Genomic DNA, 23,089 nt, shown 5'->3' with positions numbered 1-23,089 from the left:
CAGGTTGAACTCCATCTGCCACCTCTCAGCCCATCTCTGCATCCTGTCAATGTCCCGCTGCAGCCTACAACAGCCCTCTACACTGTCAACGACACCTCCGACCTTTGTGTCGTCTGCAAACTTGCTGACCCATCCTTCAATTCCCTCGTCCAAGTCATTAATAAAAATTACAAACAGTAGAGGCCCAAGGACAGAGCCCTGTGGAACTCCACTCACCACTGAGTAATTAATTGTATCAGTCTTTCCTTGTTTGTATTAGCAGAATGCAATACTTCACATTTATCCAAACTAAACTCCACTTGTCACTCCTGATCCCATTTACTCAATTGATCAAGATCTCTTTGTAATCTTAGATAACCTTCTTCACTGACCACTATACCTCCAAGTTTGATGTCATCTGCAAACTTACTAACCATGCCTCCTTTGTTCTCATCCAAATCATTTAGATAAATGACAAACAAAAGTAGACCCAATGCCAATCCCTGTAGCATCCCTCTGGTCACAGGCCAAATAACAACGCTCCTTCATCCTTCTCTGGCTCACACCGTCAAGCCAATTTTGTATTCAATTGGCAAGCTCACCTTGAATCCCATGTGATCTAACTTTACTCATTAGTCCACCATACGGAACCTTGTCAAAGACTTTACCAAAGTCCAAGTAGACAACATCTTTCGTTTTGCACTCAATCTTTTTGTTTATTTCATTAAAAAAACTCAGTCAAGTTTGAGAGACCTCAACTTTCCTCACACTAAACCATGCTGACTATCCCTGATCAGTCCTTGCCTCTCCAAATGCAGGTAAATCCTCTCTTTCAGAATCACCTCCAACAATTTATCCACCACCCATGTCAGGTTCACAGGACTATGGTGTCCAGGCTTCTCCTTAGTCTTTCTTAAGTGATGTTCACAACTTAAGCCACCTCCAACCCTTCAGTATTTCATCTGAGTTTGTGGATGATACAAATATTTCTGCTAGGGGCCCCACGAATTCCTCCCCAACTTCCTGCATCAGTTAGTAGATTATTCCTTTGTAAGTGCTGCTTCATAGGACTGTAATGACCCTTTCCATCATATGACTGACGATTGGGTGTGGACTGATTGGGTGGTAACTGGCTGGATTGGATTGTCCTGCTTCCCTGTAAACAGCTCGTACCAGCAACGCTCTACATTGTCAAGTAGTTGCAACGTTCTTGGAACAGTTTGGCTGGAGCCTAGTTTTGGAGTGCAATTCTTCAGTATTGCTTCCAAAATACCGTCACAGCCCATAGCTTTTGCAGTAACTAGTGCCTTCAGCTATTTCTTGTACCGTGTAAAGTGAATCCAATTGACTGAAGACTGCCATCTGTGCTACTGGGGACTTCCAGAGGAGGCAAACATGGATCATCCACTCAGCACTTTTGGCTGAAGATGGATGAAAATACATCATCCTTGTCTTTTCCTTTGATATGTTACGCTCCCCCATCACTGAAGAGGAGGATGCTTCCTCATCCTGTTAATTTTTCAATTACCAACCAGCATTCACAACTGTGTGTGTTAGGACAGCAGAACTACATCTACCCCACCGGTTATGGGTTCACTTAGCCCTGTCTTCTGCTGTTTGGCAATGAGTTCGATGTAATATCTCCAATGATTTGATATTTCATTTTCTGGCATGCCTGGTGCTGTTCTTGGCATGCCCTCCTATAATCTTCATTGAATCACGGTTTCTCTCGACTTGATGATAATGGCAGAGTGGGGGACATGCTAGGCCATGGGGTGAGAGAGTTTAAAGGAATATAATTCTGTGGTTGCTGACAGACCACTCTGCCTTATGGATCCCCAATTTTGAGTTGCTAAAGTGTTCAAAGCCTGCCGCAATTAGCAGTGCCACACAATATCAATGCTTTATATATAAGCATGTTAGTAGTGACATTTCATTTCATTTATATTCAATGCCTTTGTAACAAATGCTAGCAAACAAATTGCCCTCTTAACTGCTTGCAGTACCTCCATGTCATTTTTTGAAACTTTTGTAGAAGGTTGCCTTTCTCCCTTTGAATACAAACATTTACTCATCTTTGCAATTTTTAAAAAAAAAAAACCTGCCTTTCTCTTCCACAAAATGGCTAATTTCATATCTTCCCACATGATAGTCCATCTGCCTGATCACTTAACCAGTGCATTGCTCACTGCTGCCTCTTTATAGCATCCTCAAAGCTTTCTCACCTAGATTTGTAATCGAACAAACGTAGAAAAATTACTTTGACCCTTCCAAGTCACTGACATAGTCTGTATGTATCTGAGATCCAAAAACTGATCTTTGTGGTACTCTTACCAACCCCAAAGTGGCTAAACTATTTCTACTGCTTTCTGTCTGTTAACCAATCCTCAATGTATGTTAATACATTGCACCAATCCAGTGGGCCTTAGTCAATTGATATTGTGCAATCTGGAATTTGGCCACAAAATAAGTGTAAAACATTAATTACTTTTAAAATGCAAAAACATTCTTCAGAGTTCCTTCACAGTCATATCCAGTGGATACTTACATCATTGCACTGAAACAGTTTGGTCATTGCAAAAAAGGCTTCAGTAGCTTCTGTTGTTCCAAAATGATCCCCCTTGAAGAGAACAGAAAGAGAAAGTAGCAATAACAGTGTGCAGCTGGACGAACACAGCAGGCCAGGCAGCATCAGAGGTTGGAAAGTTGATGTTTTAGGTCAGGACCCTTCAATCCCTACCTGATGACTTGTAGGAATCTGAAGCAAATAGGATGACGAATGTGTCATCAGTTGGGCCTTTTGAAAATTTTGGCTACATTTTCATTATTACAAGTTACAATATTATGTTATGCCATCCAGTGAAAACACCCTGTTTGATGTTCTCTAACTTGATGATTTTTGTGTCTTCTCTCAGCGCCACTATTTATCCATCAACTAACATAATTAAAACAGACTATGTGCATATTACCTTTTGTTGGCTGCAGGACATGCTGTGAAAAAATGTGACAGTTTTGCATCATTTACAAAAATAACTATTTCAAAAGTACCTAATTGGCAATCAAACGCTTTAAGATGTTCTGAGGTCATGTACATTTATGTGTTATTTATTATTTATTGTTCATTTTTTTGTGGAACCTATGAAGTATGAACACTGTTGTTGAAAATTCACAATATTAAATATCCCTTTAAAGGAGCAGGCAGCAGCTTACCAGAACCAATTTATAAGGAAAATTTAACAATAATTGCTTAAGGTATAACAATGGTATCTCCAAACAACATGGCATACTCCATGAATTACAGCTGATGGTTTTCGTATGTCAGATCTGTTTTAAAAAGAAGCAATGAAAAAATGACACCCGTTGGAGAAATTTACCCGTCCTACTCTGGAATAATAATCAGTTTTTCAAAGAGACCCTAGTCAGTTCACACCTATGATAGGACAAAGTTCACTAGAATAAATCCTAAGAATTCTTAATTGCAACAAAGTATTGCACCAGTAAGAACATGATACAGATGAACCACTTTCAGGGGCCATTAGGGCTGGGCAAAAGATACTAGCTTTGCCACCTAATGAATAAATAACAAAAAAAAACATTTTAGTGTTGCAGTTCAACAATCCAATCATATCTCTTTAAGCAAAACCTAACTCACATACTAAGCTGGCCAGGTTCAATCAACCAATTACAAGTAGGTACACTGTTTTACAGAGTTAACAATTTCCTGTGAACAAAAAGTAAAATGTTGATCAGCAAATGCAAAAAATGACTTTTCATTGTGTAGAGAAGAAAAACATTGGAATAAGTCTGATTTGCTTTTCAAATTTATTTTTTCTATGCACATATACAAAACAAAATAATTCAGATAGCTTGATTCCGGTTCTGAAAATGATCAATGATCAATTATTAAAAATGATCAAGGAGGAGGATTATAACAAGATTTATCCATTAACAGGAGTGCTTTAAAAATATAATTTTACATTGGACAAATTCAAATCTTCCATTTCTAACAAATGTTTTGTTTGGCTCTTCTTTTATTCATTTGTTGGATGTTAATGTTTATGGCATGTTCAGCAATTATTGCCCATCCCTTATTGCCACTGACCACTTCAAGAACCATTGCAGTCTGAGCAGTGTCAGTGTTCTTGCAGTGCTGAGAGGGATGCAGTTCCAGGACTTTGATCCAATAACAGTGAAGGGACAGCAATATAGTTCCAAGTCAGGACAGTATGACTTAAAGCAAAACTGGTGTTTACATGTGGATCCTGTTCTGATTCTTCTAAGTGGTAGAGTTTGAGGATTTGGATAATGCTGTCACAGCAGCCATGATAAGTTGCTACAGTGAATATTGTATGTGGCACACATTGCTATCACTGTGCTTTAGTGCTGGAGAAAATAAATATTTACAGTGATGGATGGGTGTTAATCAAGCAGGCTGTTTTATCTTGAATGCTGTTGAATTTCTTGGGTGTTCTTGGAACTGCATGCATCCAGACAACTGGAGCGTATTCTATTACGTTCTTATCTTTAAATATTTGACAGACTTTGAGGGTCAAGTGAGTTAGTCAGTGCACAACTTTTACCCATGATATGAAATGTAACAAAGTGATCTACAATCACATTGTGATTGCCAATCAATATTTGAGGATGGAAGAGATGTTTAAGATATCTGAACATCATTCTACTATTTCCACAACTAACATATAAATTAAGCTAACTATTAGAGAGAGATGTTTTCTTCTTTTAAGGTAAATATTTAAAGCTGAGGAAGGTGCAAACCTAGAAGAATAGACAGGTCAATGGGATTAGTTTTGGATTGATGTAGCAAAAAGCTAGCACAGACATAACAGGCTGATTAATATCCTTTGGTGCTGGAAGCTTTTATGATTCCACGTTATTCTCAATGTTTCTCAGCATACAGAAATGGAAATACTAATCTCCTCTGTCGAAACACAAAATGACACTAAAATCAGTTATTGTTAAAACAAATCTCTCTAAATACATTAGACTCACATTCTGTATAAATTAATACATAAGATCCTTTTGGGAATTTCTTTGAAGAGAACATAGAAAATGCACAACTAGAGATATACTCAAGGCATTCTATAAGTTTCGCTCACAGACAAGGCATTTTATCAAAAGGTAATCTCCCTCTAAACTTAACATGAGATTTAGTGCACGAGGATCTCAAATTGAACAGTAAGAATACTTGACAACTGCACTGCCCGAGTGCAGCACAGGCTTGTTCATTTCTGTTACTAAAAGGAAAGTGGATAAAATGGGAAGGGCAGGGCTATGGGGAATAGATGGTGGATTGAGACTAGTTGAGTTGTTCTAAGAGCAAACGTGGACATTACAGCACAAAAGAAAGTAACTGTTCTATGACACTAACATCTTACCTGGTTGAGCAGGTACAGAATCTTTGTAAGAATATGTAAGCATTTTCTGGGATTTAATGGTGTTTCATTGAAAATACGGGCCTGTGAACAATAAAAATGTTTGTCAAAGCAATATAGAAATCTAGCAATAAAATTATTCATATGAGCTGGTGTTTCTTGATAAAATTCTATTGCAGACAGCTTTTGTCCTCAAAATGATTGGGAATGAACAGGAGGCTGGAAGAATACAGCAATCCAGGCAGCATCGGGAGAAAAGGAGAAGTCAACATTTCGATTATTACCCTTCTTCAGGACTGGATGTGGGGGTAGGGGAGCTGGAAATACACAGGGTGGGGGAGGGGTTAACAATAGTGGTGATAGGGGGACACCAGTATTAGTTACACTCTGATTGGTCAATGGAGGGGATGAATCCGGTTGGTAGCTGGAAGCAGTAGGTGGAATGGAAGGGAGAAGGTGGGACTGGAAAGGGAGGGGGAAGGGTGGAAAGGTTATTTGAAATTAGAGAACTCAATGTTGAGTCCTCGGGCTGTAGGTGCCCGGGTGGAAGATAAGGTGTTGTTCCTCAAATCTGCATTCTGAATCACTGCAACACTGGAGGAGTACGAAGACGGACATGACAGGGGAGGAGTGGGGACAACAGAGTTGACGTGGGCAAGAGGTTAGGCTGGTCGTTATGGGCCAGGTGAAGATGCTCGGTGAAATGGTCACCTAGTCTACATTTGGTCTCAACAATGTAGAGAAGACCACATCGGGAGTATCAGATGCAGTAGACTAGGTTGGAGGAGAAGCAGGTGAAGCTCTGTCTCATCTGGAAGGACTGTCCTTGGATGGAGGTAAGGGGGGTGGTGCGTGGGCAGGTGTTGCATCTTTTATAGTTACAAGGGAAGGTACTGCAGGGCTGTGGAGGGGGTAGGGTTGAAGTGGTTGGTGGGGAGTGTGGTGCAAAATAAGGACATGGACCCCTATGCCCAGCGTCACTCCTGGGTCTTACTGCCCACCTGCAGCTAGCCAGCAAATCTCTCACTTTTCATATGTCCACCCTCACAGTACACCCTACCCCTCCATCTCTCCCTCCTCCTCTCTACTTCATATCTCCCACACACTGCCCCAACGAATACTCAAACCCACTCCCCTCTCACGCTCCTTCTCCCCCCAACTACTTCACCCCACCACACACGTCCAACTGTCACCCATCACATTCTATCACCCTCTCCTCTCCACTCCTTCAGCCTTCGAGACACCCCAAAACCCCAACCCTGAATCTTGCCACATACTCAGCATGCCCCCAACCTCAAAAGCTCTGAGGCTGAATATTCTTTCGTCAGTAAAAGGCTCACATTCATGCCCCTCTGCCCCCACCACGAGTTTTGTGCCTGCCATGATGTGGAGCTCTTCTCCACCGCCTCCATGCCTTCTTCTTCGTTTAAAGACTCCCAACAACCCTCTGGGAGCCCTTCTCCCACCTCCAACTTTCCTATCCTCTTGGATACCCCCTGCCGGCCTCTTACCGTCCAGGACCTCTTCATTGTCGCGTTGGCAGTTAGCATCGACTGTCTCGATTTCTCCACCCCCCTTACCCACTCCAACCTCTCCCCCTTTGAACGTCCATTGCTCTGCACCAATCAAACCTGCTGACAAAGGCAGGGTGGTCGTAGTCTGGAGGACAGACCTCGAGGTCACAGAAGCCGATCGCCAACTCTCCAACACAAGTCCTACGTCCCCCTTGACCACGACCCCAGCACAGCCCATCAAGCTACTGTCTCCCACATTGTCTATGACTTCAGCACTTCCAGTGACTTCACCTCCACTGGCTCCAGCCTTATAGTCCCCCAGCCCCACATTGCTTGGTTCTACCTGCTCCCCAAGATCCACAAGACCAACTACCCCAGTTGACCTATCGTCCCTGCATGCTCCTGTGCCACTAAACACATCTCTTCCAGTTTCCTGGTGCCCAGCACTTCATCTTTACTAAGGATATGCAATCCCTGTACACGCCCATGCCCCACAAGAACAGCTGACAGGCCCTCATTTTTTTCCCCCTCCAACAGACCCATGCATTCCCCCCCTACAAATAACATCCTTTGCCTCACTGAACTAGTCCCCACCCTCAATAACTTTTCCTTCGAATTCTTCCCACTTTCTCCAAATCCAGGGGGTTGCAATGGGCACTCACATGGGCTTCTACTACGCCTACCTCTTTGTCAGTTATGTCGAACAGTCCTTCTTCAGTGTGTACACTGGTACTGTTCCCCGACTTTTCCTCTGTGACATTGACTGCTGCATCCTGAAACCGGGTTGAACTGGATCACTTCATCGACCTGGCTAACAACTTCCACCCCACTCTCAAATTCACCATTGGTCTATCTCAGACACCTCCCTCCTCTTTCTTGACCTCTGTTTCCCTTTCTGGTGACAGTTTATGGACCGACATTTACTATAAACCCACAGACTCCCACAGCTCCCTGGACTACACCTCTCCCAACCCTGGACCCTGCAAAAACTCCATCCGATTTTCCCAATTCCGTCTTCTCCGTTGCATCTGCTCTGACGAGGAGACGGTCCACTCCCAAGTAGTGTGGCTGTCCTTCTTTTTCAAACAATGTTCTTTCCCCCCCCCCCCCCCCAACCCCAGATCATCCAGCAGCCCTCCACCGTGCCTCCTCCATTCCCTGCACTACAGCTTTAACTACATCCCCCAAAATATAAAAATAGGATTCCCCCTTGTCCTCAGTTTCCACATCACCAGCCTCTGCATCCAATGTATCATCCTCAAAGACTTCTGCCAACTCCAATTAGACCCTATCACCCAAACATCTTCCACTCCCCACCCCTCTTCGCATTCTACAAGGACCATCTCTTCGGCACTCCTTAGTTCATGCCACAATCCCCATTAACCACACCCCGCCCAGGTACATTGCCCTCAATACCTTCCACTGTAACTGTAAAAGATGCAACACCTGCCCACATATCACCTCCCTCACCTCCATCCAAGGCCCTAAACTGTCCTTCCAGGAGAGACAGAGCTTCACCTGCATATCCTCCAACCTAGTCTACTGTATCCGTGCTCCCAATATGGTCTTGTCTACAGTGATGAGTCCAAACATAGTCTAGGTGACCACTACTCCAAGCATCTTTGCCTGGCCTGTAATGAGCCAGTCCCTATTTCAACTACTGCCTGGGAACCCCACAGCCTGAAGGATTCAACACTATGTTCTTTAATTTCAAATAACCTTCCCACCCATCCCCCGACTCCCTTTCCAGCTACCAGCTGGATTCAACCCTCCCATTGACCAACCATGTCTTACCCAATACCGATGCCCACCTATCACCACCATTCTGCTACCCCTCGTTCCCCCACCTCTGTCTGCAGCGCCCCCCACACCCAGTCCTGAAGGAGGGTAATACCCAAAACATTGACTTTCCTCGAAATGCTGCCTGGCCTGCTCTGTTCTTCCTGCCTCCTGTTTGTCCACCTTCAATTCCAGCGTCTGCAGATTTTTTTTGTCTAAGATGGGAAGTAAGATCTTTTTGTAAACATGACTTTCAATGTCAAAATTGACAATGTTTAGGTCTACTACAGTGTAAGTTGAATACAGAGTTATGCTGTCTCATTTAAAAAGTTCGAATTTCAATATGCTGAGCTGAAATTATAAGCCTGTCCCTCAAAAAGTGTTACAATTTTACAACAGTACATATATGATCTTCTCTTAATATGCTTCACAAAATCAGAAAAATACCCTCACGTATACTAGTGTGACATTTCCACTAGTCAGGCCAAACTAGGGGAGAATAACTGCTTGCTGATAGTCAGATTTTTTCCAAATGGAATCTCAACATCAGGATCAAGGTGAGACAACCCAAATATTTAAACTAGGACTTTTAAAATTGGTGTAAAGTTGCAACTCCTAACAAAAACTGTGCTGGATTAAACTTAGTAGTTAGTGTATTAACACATTAATGCATGTAGATATCCAAGAATACATGCATATCACACATGCTGATAAATATTCAAATACTGAGAATAATCAAGAAGTTTTCAAAATATAAATCAAAAACACGGTGCAACTGGCATGAATTCAAAGTTAACAAAAGGTTTGTTTAATTAAGAGATAACACGATGTGAAGGTGGATGAACGCAGCAGTCCAAGCAGCATCAGAGGAGCAGGAAAGTTTAATGTTTCTGGTCGAGACCCTTCTTCAGCAGACCCGAAATGTCAAACTTTCCTGCTCCTCTGATGCTGCTTGGCCTGCTGTGTTCATCCAGCTTCACACCACGTTATCTCAGATTCTCCAGCTTCGGCAGTTCCTACTAGCTCTTATTTATTAAGTCTTGTTTTGTAGGATACTGAAGTATTCTGGAAATTTTTTTTGATACTTTTGGCTAGTGAATCTAATTTTCATGAATATCTTCAGAACGAAAACAAACTAGTCATCACCCAACCATTAAAATAGAAGACATCAATTGCCACCGGCTCTCTGGTGCTTCTAAAGATCATTTACTGCATTCCAATTCTTAAAAACTGATCTAAAGTCAGAAATGCACTGTGGTAACTAACAAAAGTACTTGAAGCTTTTGTCTTAAATAAAATAAAAATTAAAACAAAATAGTGGATCGGCCATGCTAAATTGCCCGTAGTGTTCGGGGGTGTGTGGGTTATAGGGGGATGGGTCTGGGTGGGATGCTTCAGGGGGCAGTGTGGACGTGTTGGGCCGAAGGGCCTGTTTCCACACTGTAGGGAATCTAATCAAAAAGTATGAAAGCTCCAGTAAAATAGTGACAAATTTCAAGTGAATACCTTATGCCACTGAAATACTGCAATTTTACGGTAACCACTTCATAATCCTCTGCAAGTTTTTCTATCTGGACCGTGATACAATCGGAACCAAAACATTTCACAAGTGCAAACCAAACGTTTTGATCTGCTGGCCACATGTTGAAAGTTTATCACCCAAATGTTCTGTTCACCATTTTAAAATGAAACAGTTTAAATTAAGTATGTAATATCATGCAAGCATGTTATTTGGTTCAGGAATGAAATACTATTTGAACCCAATGCTAGTTAAAGGCACAATTTTTAAACATTTTCTGTGTTTAAATAGTCATTTTACAGAGCCTTCAGCAATCAGATGAAAAGTCTGTCAGTCAGTGTAATGAGAAATACTTCATAACTAAAAATGCTTAAATTTGTAGGCAGGATGGAAACCATTCAGTTTGTGCCACATTCAAGCTTTCTATTATCCTGTTCTTTATCCAAAACCATCAATAACTGTAACCTGATGTTCAACGTTAATTCTCCTTAAAGGTCAGTACTGACTCAAGTTCAATACACACTTGTTATAACGCATCTGACAATCTAATAATTGTTTGCATGAAACCATTTCTTCTTCTATTACTATTTATTTTTCTAGTTCTAATCCTAAGTTTATGCTATGTTTCACTGATAAATAGATATAATGCACAATTCCCTCCTGAAACACCACCTAAATTTTGATGGTTTCTCTGTTCTTTCTGCTACAGCTTCAGTTTTTGTAACCTACATTTTGTAACCATAACCTCTCATTTCTCAAATTCCAATTAATCTTCACTATTTTCCATGCATCTATTATTTTCATGTTTCCAAAACTGCTCAATATTCCAAATATAGCTAAATCAATATCTGGCACAACTTGATCATGAAAGTGACTTTGCATTTAATGCATCCATGAATAAAACCCATTAACTTATTTTGCCTTTTAATAGTTACTACTATTCTGTTTTAAAAGTTTCCAAAATGATGAGAGATTTTGACACAATGGATGAAGAAAAATAATTCCATCTGGCAAGTGGGTCAGTAATGAGATTGCAGAAATTAAAATCATTGGATAAACATCTAGATGACGGATGGCAAGAAATTGTTTTCACGCCAATCTGCAACGATTGATCACAATCTACCTCAAAAAGGTGCTAGAAGCCAATTCCATAAATAATTTTAAAAGCGAGTTGTAAAAGTACTTAAGGATGAGAACCTTACTGGGCTACAGATAAAATCAGAGTTGTGGGAGTTAAGCACTTTCAAAGCCTAAGCACTAGGGGCTGTAAATTGAAGTTATTCTAAAACTGCATCATGACCACCACAATTTTCTTTTGTCATTACAGGAAAGTAGGGAGGGTTCTCTTTAAAGTAAGTCATCTTTTAAAAATTAAATTACACAACATTTGCAATGACATTGTTTCTTTTATTCTGGGAATCAAAGAAAGTTGATGATGAAGACTTGCCTCTTGTAGTACTGCACTCTTCTCCAAATGTTGGTAAGGATTGGATCCACTTCCTAAAAAGCGTGTAAAGAATGAAAGTGAATACAATACGCAGATTAGTATTGTTGTGTGTGCTCTAAATTAAGTGTTTTGAAAGGTGTCTTGACAAATATTTAAGCTCACAATTTGCTTTAGGGTTTTTCATGTTATTCTTTTGCCCCATAGATCTATACATCCTCACGGGAGTTAGTGAAAACATTTCCATAGATGTCAAAAGTACCACAGGACTGGTTTGTACCACTACCAGGAGGATTTTGGTCTGTATGTTACCAAAAATCATCTAGGTGGCAATTTCAAGAGGATTAATGAAGGATTTCTCTCTGTGAGCTCTAGTGAGTTACTGCGCACGTTGCAGCATCTTACTATGTATGCAGTAGCATGGTGCAGCACTTGTACAGGATTTCCGTAGCTGGCACCTTATTTAAAGCCCAGCTGAGCACCAGGTTAATTGCTGCCAGCCACAAATATCCCTTCACAGTACATCTGTTGAGAAGAGAACAATAGATAAAAGCCTCAGATTCAGGTCATGGCAAATAGAAACTCACAATCGGAAACACATTACCATTTTACATCATTACATGTCTGATTGACTATTATAATAACTGCAGCCACAAGAATCAAGTTACCTGCCCTGAACACTGTACTGTGTTTGAACCCTGCCTAACGGATGCTATTTCTTTCCTTCATACCCAGTGTAGCATAACATCTTGTCATTGTTCTGGAATGACTTGGAAAGATAGCCCTGATTGACTTCTGTGTGTTTACTAACTGACTTAAAACGAACCTTGTCACTTTGCACTGGACCTAAAGATCCGACTATGCCCAATGTCTCAAACTGACAGTGAGCAATACCCTTGACTCACTGTATCTGTGACCTCTAACTGACACCAGTTTCCCAAATTTAACTGAGCACTACTGCCCTTAGAATTTCAGACGTGGTAATTTGATTGAAGCAGTGTATTTGCGATATGCTGTTGGCACATGCGGTAGGTGTGACATTGGTATAGCACAATGCTGTAAAGCAATGCCCATTCCCTTGACTGATCACTACTGGTAAAGATGATAAGCTGCCTGGTTTTATGTCTGCATTAACAGGCAAGATAGAAGTAAGTGAACCTACAAGTTCTGAGTGATGTGGCAATGCACAAAAAGCCAAGGCACAGATTCTCAATCTTGTCTTACTTTTCCAATTGACTCACCATTGTCCACAGCACTTGGGGTAACGTATCCTCCAAGCTGTGCACACACAGCTGTTAGGAGATTCTTCACATGCCAATTATTATGATATAGGATTCCAAGATTTTTTTCCACAACGTTTATGATTTGTCAGTATCAGTTATAGAGATAAATGTGTAACAGGTCTGCTAAAGTACTGGCTTTAGATTCTAGATGCCACCGCTGTGCATGGGGCTCAGAGGACAACACAGCAAAAACTATTACAGGTAGCATAATTCAAAGCTGGAAAAATTCATCCCTATACAGTTGGTAGATTTCTCCCAGTTTTACACCTAACCATGTAACCAATACTGACAGTTCATATACATTTCACTGTGCAAATAAAAAACCTAATCATTAAAGTTAACATAAATGCAATGTTTATGAGCTCCCTGACAGATTATTAAATGACTTCAACCTTTACTGTATTGTTTCATTGTGCTTTTTAATGAATCAAGATAAATCAGTTTCATTGCAGTAAACGCGGTCAGAAAATCAACTTTAGAATTTACTAAACTGTTGTGCATTTTTCCATAGGTTAAATTAGCATACCCAACATTTTATATTAATAGCATGCCAACACAGAAACACATTTATTGATTTTTTTAATTTCACAATTTACTTATAAACGTACCTACTTTGAAATATATCTTCACCAATATGTTATGCCTGCACCCGAAAAGATTCTACAAATTCGGACACAAAGATAAGCTTCTATTTTACCATTCTTTCAACTCAAAAGGAGAAAAGTCATAGAATCCCTACAGTGTGGAAACAGGCCATTCAGCCCAACAAGTCCACAGTGACTCTCTGAAGAGCATCCCCACCCAGACTCGCTCCTCTAGTCTATCCCTGTAACCCTGCATTTCCCATGGCTAATTCAGCTAACCTATACACCCCGGACATTAGGCGCAATTTAGCATGGCCAATCCGCCTAACCTGCACCTCTTCGGACTGTGGGAGGAAACCCATGCCGACATGGGAGAATGGGCAAATTCCATACAGGCAGTTGCTTGAGGTTGGAATTGAGCCCAGGTCCTTCGTGCAGTGAAGCTAATCACAGAGCCACCATGCCACCCCAAGGATATTACAATCATTATCTGAAAACAAGATGAAATCCTGAATAAGCAGTAGGGTCTGGGTTTGATCTTCTGGTCTGATCACAGCCAGAATGTTTGTTGGGGTTTAGCAACTGGCCCCAGCATTCATGATTTGATAAAAGCAGAAAAACACAGCCAAGGCATCTTTGTCCAGTCACTTCTGATGGCAAGTTTGAATACTGATCAAATATAGTACCAAACTCAGCTGTCTTGCCCCCAAAGTCAAATAATCTCCCTATTAAATTCATACAAGAAGTGCCACATGAATAAAGTGCCAGATATTTACCCACTGAAACATCCCACATGACAGTGTACGTTTGAGGAGGAAAGAAAAAATATTGAGATACTTAATACTTTAGGGTATAGACACATTCATTTGATGCTTGGATAATCTCAGTGCATTCATCTTGTTTATTTTTGGATTGTGTTGGAGAATTACTACTCTAATTTGAAGATGTGGTTGCGCTCTAGAATCAAATTGCTGCTTCGCATTCTTACCAAGAGCATCGACAAAATTGTGATGATCTCAAAAACCGGGTAGTCATAATTGACAATGCCCATTAAATTTTACCAGCATCTACCTATTCGCAAAGAACTTCTATTCCTGGACACAAAGCCAAATGTATACAAGGCTCTTGATGGAGGACAACATGACACTACCTAGCAAGAATCGCTGTGCAGTTGTATCATCATACTTCTCACATGGAGATCCAGAATAGACTAAAACGAACCAATAGCCACAACACCGGTATCAAAGCTTGCAATTAACAGTTACAGCTTAACTTAATCACCAACTTTAGCTGTGAACATTAACATAATAAAAACAAAATGTATCTGCAAACTTGCCAAGATAATAGTTCTGTGTCTTCCATGTACTGTTTAAAAATAAAGTTTAAATTTACACTGAGGTGCAAAACAGTGAATCTTGAAAACAGAAGACAGTTTCCTCTTCCATTCTCAGAGGTTAATAGTTGCATTTCAGATCATCAAGAATTATAAAGGTATTTTGCACATCCTGACACTTTGGTTCTGCCTCCATGGACAAAATTGTTTATTATCCTACTAAAAGGTAATTGAACATAATTATGCACTAATTCCACTATATTGTGTAAGCATACATTCTCACAGCTGTAGTTTGAACAAGAACAAGATTATTAGCTTAGTTCAAGCAACTAAGAGGAACAAGTAAGTCCACAAGTACATATTTGTATTGTTTGGTTGAAAAATCAACAAAGATCAGAATGAGCAGCATTTCTGTGCGGTATGGCAGAGGATATAAAACAGACATTGAAGACCAAAGGTCAGCTGATAACAGCACCTACTGAAGGCCTGAATGGAAAAACAGTATCAAATACACAGTATTATTGATCATAACTACCAGAATGAATTACTAGTTCCGAAAGCTAAGTCCAGAAGAACATAATTATTGTAGGACAGAGGAACAGTCTTTTGGAAGTAACTTCAGTATTGCTGAAAGAAAACACACTATGTCAAAGCTTTTCACCTCACACTAATTAGGACAGCTTACAAGAATAGCAATGTAAAGGAAAAATAACATTTATACTGTGTGAATGAAAAGTGTTGATTGGTTGACAAGTGGCTTGTGACTGGTAAAGGTGTTGCCATTAGAATTTACTGTACCTGTTAAATTGAACAAGGCAAGTTGACTCCAATTGGTCATGGCAGTGCCCTGAGAAATGAACTAACAATTGAGTATTTTGTTTTGAGTTGTTTTGCTGAGTTGAAACAGGCACAGTATATGTACATGATCCGTCTTCAAAGAAAACAGCTGTGTATATTAACAGTTGCAGATTCTAGAGTGCCTAGGTGGACCACATGTGAGCCTGAATAGCAATCCAAAATTGATTCTCAGCATAGTTCTTTGCACTTTGGGATTAGCTGTCAAATGTTGACCAATCACGGTATCACATCCAATGTCCGACATTGCATTTTGGGTGCTTAAAATTCACTGTCCGTTTCTCGGGGAAATGCTTGACCAAAGTCAACCTGCCTGGTTTAAAATATTTACAAAACTTGGTAATTAACTGTCAGTCATCATTAATGGATACATTCTCCATGGCAAGCCTCTACTGGTCAAAATGTAATCAATAACCGATCAGCACATCATGCCAACCACCAAATGACTCATTCATGGATGTGAGTTTGCTCGCTGAGCTGGAAGGTTAGTTTTCAGACGTTTCGTCACCATTCTAGGTAACATCATCAGTGAGCCTCCGTTGAAGCGCTGGTGTTATGTCCCGCTTTCTATTTATCTGTTTACCTAGATGTTACCTAGAATGGTGACAAACGTCTGAAAACTAATCTTCCAGCTCAGCGAGCAAACTCACATCCAGAAACTCAACCTGAGCTACAAATCTTCTCAAAACTTGCTGACTCATTCATGCCTAATGTTTTCAGTGAAATAGACAATTTTCTATCCGTGCCAGTGTGTTATTTTCTCCACCATAAGCTCTTATTTTCAACTGTGATCTTTGTTGCAGCACCCTATATGCCAGCCACTTCTTTAAGACCTGAGAATGAAGTCCACAGGACCTAGAGACTTGTCAGCAAGCTCCAACAATTCACACAATACCATTTCCATGGTGACTGCAATGTTCTGTGCTTCCATTTTACCATTTAGGACTATTTCAGGGATGTTAGTTGTATCTTCCACAGTGAAGTTTAATAGAAAATACTTATTCACCTGGCATCTCCTTATTTTCTATGATTAATTTTTGAGACACCTTCTATCAGCCAATCGCTCCTTTTAACTCTTAAAAAAAAAATTAAAACTCTTACTATGAGTATATATTTCTAGCTAACATTTTCTCATGCTCTAAACTTTTCCCTTCTTAACTTTTTAAGTCAGTCCTTGGAGTTTCTTATATTCTATCCAATTTTCTGATCTGCCACTTATCTTTGTATAATTGCTTTTTTCCTTTCATACATCCTTTTCTTTTTTAATTAACCACGGATGCTGGATCTTCCTCTTAAACTTTATTTCTCATTGGAATGCATCTATTGTGAATACAGAAATATCCCCTTAATGTCAGCCACAGTATCCCTAGTGACCTATGGTATCAATGTGGACTTCGAGCTTCAAAATCTCCCCTTCCCCCACCGCATCCCTAAGCCAGCCCAGTTCGTCCCCTCCCCCCACTGCACCACACAACCAGCCCAGCTCTTCCCCTCCACCCACTGCATCCCAAAACCAGTCCAACCTGTCTCTGCCTCCCTAACCTGTTCTTCCTCTCACCCATCCCTTCCTCCCACCCCAAGCCGCACCCCCATCTCCTACCTACTAACCTCATCCCACCTCCTTGACCTGTCCGTCTTCCCTGGACTGACCTATCCCCTCCCTACCTATCTTCTTTTCTCTCCATCTTCGGTCCGCCTCCCCCTCTCTCCCTATTTATTCCAGAACCCTCACCCCATCCCCCTCTCTGAAGAAGGGTCTAGGCCCGAAATGTCAGCTTTTGTGCTCCTGAGATGCTGCTTGGCCTGCCGTGTTCATCCAGCCTCACATTTTATTATCTTGGATTCTCCAACATCTGCAGTTCCCATAATGTAACTTGCCAGTTCACTTTAGCTAGCTCTGCTTTCACGTCCTTATTTAAATTTAAACGCTTATCTCAAACTGAAACTTACTGCAAAGACTGTAGCATACTCATAATTGGGCTATTTGTCCTTCTCGATGGTAAAGATCATGGGCTGAGAAAAAGCTTGGAAACATTCAAGTGCATGCAAGGCCAGTGCCATACAGCAATGCAGTTTAAGAGCCAAGCACTGGTATGTTTCTCACTGAATGAGCAACCAAACATCAATTTTAGTAACTTGAAGTTATGTTACTGTTTAACTTAGTAGAACATCTTGAGGTGCTTCATAATAACATTCTCAAGCAAACTGCGAGTGAGTACCATCTATACAAATATTATCAGATGACCAAAGATTTGGTCAGAAGTCACATGACACCAAGTTATAGACCAACCGGTTTATTTAAAAATCGCAAGCTTTTGGAGTGCTGCTCCTTCACAGCTGACTTCACCTGACAAGGCCAACATCAGCACCTCCACATAATCACCAAAAATTTGAGAGAGATAAGCAATAAGTTTTAGTGAGGGAGTTTCGGAGTTTCAGGGCTAGTGCCCAGGGCAGGTGAAAGCACAACTGGCAAAAGCTTTTTCTTTACATGTTCATGGGATGTGGTTGTCACTGGCAAGGACAGCATTTGATGCCAATATGTAATTGCTTTGGAAAAGTCATGGTGGTGAACATCCTTGTTGAACTGCTGCAGTCCATTTCTTCTATGGAGTATGGAATTGCAAGATTTTGTCTGGCAACAATGAATGAAAGATGGCACATCTCTAATTCAAGAAACTGTGATCTGGAGTGGAATATGCAGGCAGTCGAAATTCTAATATGCTTGTTCTAGTTGGTAGCAGTCAAGAGTTTAGGAGGTGCTATCTAAGAAGCCTTAGTGGGTTGCTGCAATGTATCCCAATGAAGATAGATGCTACAGTTGATGGAAACAGTGAATGTTTAAGAGTGTGGATGGGGTTTCAATCATACTTATCCCAAATGGTGTGGATTATTATCAATATTGTTGGTACTGCATTCATTCTGGAATGCACATTCCTGAGTTGGCCGTGTAGATAGTAGAAAGATTTCAAGAAGTCAGGAAGTGAGTTGCTCATTGCAGAATATCTGATCAACCTGTTCTCAGAGCCATAGTATTTATGTGACTGAGACCATTGAATCTTTGGTTAAAGGTGCCATTTGGGAATTTAGCAATGACAATGCCATTGAATTTCAAATGGAGGTTATTAGATTCTCACTTGTTGATGATGGTCATTGCCTGGCACAAATGTTACATGCCACTAAGCAGGCCAAGTCTGACTACTGTCCAGGTCATGCTGTGTATGGTGTACATAGTTATCTGAGGCATCACAATGACCAGTGGAAGGGATGAATTGGAAGCAGGAGAACACAGCATTAGTGGAGGTATATCTTTGGTGTTATTCAGACTGGAGATACTAGAGCAGAGGTATGACCGATCAGAAGCAGTGATCAAATGCACTATGGAAACACCAAATATTGTTAAAGCTCAAGTGGAATTTGCTATTTAAACACTGAAGAGCGGCATGTTAAGATATACGACAGCGTCTAAGACGCATTATTGGGGGACAAAAAGAAGGATAATAAATTGTGCCTGGCAGCCATCCCAGGGCACTGGATTTTTCAGTTGCTACAATGTAGTGGTTACTGTCCTAACCACTACCTTATCAGCACACTGGCTAGACAATCACCAGTACCCGCCCCGAATCTATACAAATCCGTTTAGTTTCAATCTGCTATCGCCTGCAGTGCGCCATTGATCGTACTCTCTCATGACACCGATCAGTTAAAACTCTCGACAATAAAGATGGTCAATAGCAGCAGCTCACTGTCCCATGTATTACTCTCACATGCCTCTCCGTATAATAAGCAGAAAAGGTATCCGAGGGTAAATGTTTAAACTGTTCCCACCGTAGCCTGACCCACACACAGACCCCTTTCTCCCGCGGTAAACCCGAGCGGGGTCGGCGGCTTCTACTGACCAGCCCTCGGGCGCGGACAGGGCCCGCAGCCTGACTCCCACAGACAACGAGGTCATTTACAGCGAGAGTAAAGAATTAACGGCTGAACGGTAACTCTGCGTCCAGAACAAAATCACTAACCCAACTCCTCATCTTTTTTATCGAATTTCTTCAACATTTTTACAGCATCGAATCCAGAAGCCGTCGTCAGGGAGACAGCACCTGACCACACCCTCCCACTCCGATTGACAGTAATAGGGCGTGCCCACATCACTAACCGCTCTCAAAACAGCTCCCATAAAAAATTTCGCTCACGACCAGCATCCTTTATTTCTTTTCTCACGCTGCTGAGGATTTCCAGCATTTTCTGCTTTTTATTTTGGATTACCAGGCATTCCCCTCGCAATGACTGACGGCTCATTTCACCAGAGGCCCGCCCCTCGCAATGACTGACAGCTCAGCATCCCAGAGACACGCCCCTCACAGTGACTGCTCAATATTTGTTTACAGTTGTTTACAAGAGATGATTTGGAGTTGGGGACTAAGTATGGTGTGTCGAAATTTGTAGATGACACTAAGGTGAGTGGTAGAGCAAAGCGTGCTGAAGACACTGAAAGTCTGCAGAGGGATATAGATAATCTGAGTGGGCAAAGGTCTGGCAGGTGGAGGACAATGTTGATAAGTGTGAGGTCATCCATTTTGGTAGGAATAACAGCAAAATGGATTATGTTTTAAATGTAAAAAATTGCAGCACGCTGCGTGGCAAATGGACTTAAGTGTCCTTGTGCATGAATCGCTAAAAGTAGGATTGCAGGTGCAGCAGGTAGTTAAAAAGGCAAATAGAATTTTGTCTGCCATTGCTAAAGGGATGGAGTTTAAAAACAGGGAGGCTATGTGCAGTTGTATAGAGTCCTGGTGAGGCCACACCTGGAGTACTGTGTGCAGTTTTGGTCACCTTAATTGAGAAGAGATATACCAGCACTGGAGGGGGTGCAGACGAGATTCATTCAGTTGGTTCCAGAATTGAGAAGGTTGGATTATGAGGAGAGACTGAGTAGGCTGGGATTATACTCATTGGAATTCAGAAGAATGAGGTGAGATCTTATAGAAACATATAAGATTATGAAGGGAATAGATAAGGTAGAGGCAGCGAGGTTGTTTCCGCTAGCGGGTGAAACTAGGACTAGAGGGCATCCCCTCAGAATAAAGGGAAGCAGATGTAGCACTGAGGTCAGGTGGAACTTCTTCACCCAAAAGGTTGTGAATCTGTGGAATTCCCCGCCCAGTGAAGCGGTTGAAGCTACCTCGCTGAATGTTTCTAAGGCAAGACTAGATAAATTTTTGAACAGTGAAAGAATTAAGGGTTATGGTGAGTGGGCGGGTACGTGGAGCTGAGTCTCAAAAACATCAGCCATGATCTTATTAAATGGTGGGGCAGGCTCAAGGAGCCAGATGACCTATTCCTGGTCCTAGTTCTTATGTTCTTAATACCACAGAGCCCCACCTCTCACAATGACTGACAGCTCCGTTCCCCATCGCCCAGACCCTCACAATGACTAACAGCTCAGTATACCAGAGCCCCGCCCCTCACAACGATTGACAGCTCATCACTCCAGAGCCGAACCCCTCACAATGATTGACTGCTCATTATCCTAGAGCCCAATCCCTCACAATGACTGACAGCTTATTACCCCAGAGCTCAGCCCCTCACAATGACTGTTCTGAGGAAGGATCACTGGACCCGAAACATTAACTCTGTTTGTTTCTCCTTCACAGGTGCAGCCAGACCTGCTGAGCTCTTCCAGCAACTTTATTTTTATTCTGCACAACATCTGACTGCTCATTACCTCAGAGTCCCTCCCCTCACAATCGCAGCCCACTCATTACCTCAGACCCCTGCCCCTCACAATGACTGACAGCCTATTATCCCACAGCCCTGCCACCCCTCAAATTGACAGACTGCTCAAAACCTACAGAGGCTCACCATCCTCATTTGCTAACATTTCAACATGTAACAAAGTGTGGAGCTGGATGAACACAGCAGGCCAAGCAGCATCTCAGGAGCACAAAAGCTAACGATTTGGGCCCATTCCCTTCATCAGAAAAGAGGGATGGGGAAGGGGTTCTGAAATAAATAGGGAGAGAGGGGGAGGCAGATTGAAGATGGATAGAGGAGAAGATAGGTGGAGAGGAGAGTATAGGTGGGGAGGGGATAGGTCAGTCCGGGGAGGACAGGCAGGTCATTGGGGCGGGATGAGGTAACCTGTTCTTACTTTCACCCATCCCCTCCTCCCACCTCAAGCTGCACCTCCATTTCCTACCTACTAACCTCATCCTGCCCTCTTGACCTGTCCATCCTCCCCGGACTGACCTATCCCCTCCCTACCTCCCCACCTATACTCTCCTCTCCACCTATCTTCTCCTCCATTCATCTTCAATCTGCCTCCCTCTCTCTCCCTATTTATTTCTGAACCCTCTCACCATCCCCCTTTTTTGATGAAGGGTCTAGGCCCGAAATATCAGCTTTTGTGCTCCTGTGATGCTCCTTGGCCTGCTGTGTTCATCCAGCTCCTGAAACGTCAGCTTTTGTGCTCCTAAGATGCAGCTTGGCCTGTTGTGTTCATCCAGCTCCACACTTTGTTATCTCGGATTCTCCAGGATCTGCAGTTCCCATTATTTCTGTATACAATAGAGCCCCATGTATCGGATTAGCTGGTAGCTTAATATACATGGACCCCTGCCTTTCAGAGCGAATAACAGGAGTAGGCCATTCAGCCCCTCAAACCTGTACTGCCTTTCAATAAGTTCATGGCTGATCTGTGACCTAATGCCTTATGTTTGCCAGAGGGTGTACGTATTCCTTGATATTGTACTTAATAAAAAATTGACCAGCTCAGATTTATGATTTATTGTCATGTGTATTTTACAGTGAAAATACAGTAAAATACAGTGAAAAGCTTTTCCTCTGTCACAATGATCTGGCGCCATTTTGAAAAATGTTCAGTATAAGAAAGAAATAGAAAGATATAGCTTAAAGAGAGTCCATCAGTCGTAAGCCATCATCCAAGACACCTGCATCACCATCCCTCCCCCGCTGCATCAACGCCATCTGCCCTGGACCCAACCAACGTTGAAGTCGCCACTCTTCAGGCCCCATCTTATGCCGCTGGGCTGATTCTCCTCTGCCAGTGCCTCACCGCCACCTCCACCAGACCTGCTACCATCGCTGGGCCCACCTGGACAATGTTGCTGTGATACCCTTCTGCCATGGCTTCACTGCCAGCAGCGCTGGACCCACCAATAAAGAAGTTGTCAATCCTCAGACACCATCTTTCGCTGCTATGCCTATCTCACCAACGTCATCACCAATCTAGCAGCTGTTGATATCAATGCCAAGCCCTGTGCTTACCCTGGAAAAGTAAAAATATATTCCATATATGAAAATTTAAAATTGAAGTCCAATTCTCTTCTCAGTTCTAAAGAGTCTTCCCTACTCTCTCAACCCGTGCCCTCAATGCTAGTCTCTCC

General features: G+C 41.9%; 1 protein-coding gene across 2 annotated transcripts in view; it reads right to left on the bottom strand.

The window, feature by feature from the left end:
• copg2 (COPI coat complex subunit gamma 2) overlaps positions 1-19,990 on the bottom strand; it is a 61,744-nt gene extending 41,754 nt beyond the window's left edge. Inside the window, exons 1-4 of one of the 2 annotated variants that reach the window (XM_048553938.2) lie at positions 19,840-19,990; positions 11,632-11,684; positions 5,376-5,456; positions 2,528-2,599 (exon numbers count right to left, since the gene is read on the bottom strand). In XM_048553938.2, coding sequence (XP_048409895.1) covers positions 2,528-2,599; positions 5,376-5,456; positions 11,632-11,684; positions 19,840-19,885 — 252 coding nt within the window. In that variant the 5' untranslated portion in view covers positions 19,886-19,990. The other variant, XM_048553937.1, reaches the window with a different exon arrangement.
• Between the last annotated feature and the right edge of the window lie 3,099 nt (positions 19,991-23,089).

Source organism: Stegostoma tigrinum, chromosome 25, assembly GCF_030684315.1.
Source record: "Stegostoma tigrinum isolate sSteTig4 chromosome 25, sSteTig4.hap1, whole genome shotgun sequence".
NCBI lineage: Eukaryota > Metazoa > Chordata > Chondrichthyes > Orectolobiformes > Stegostomatidae > Stegostoma > Stegostoma tigrinum.
This window is presented reverse-complemented; position numbering and strand designations above follow the sequence as displayed.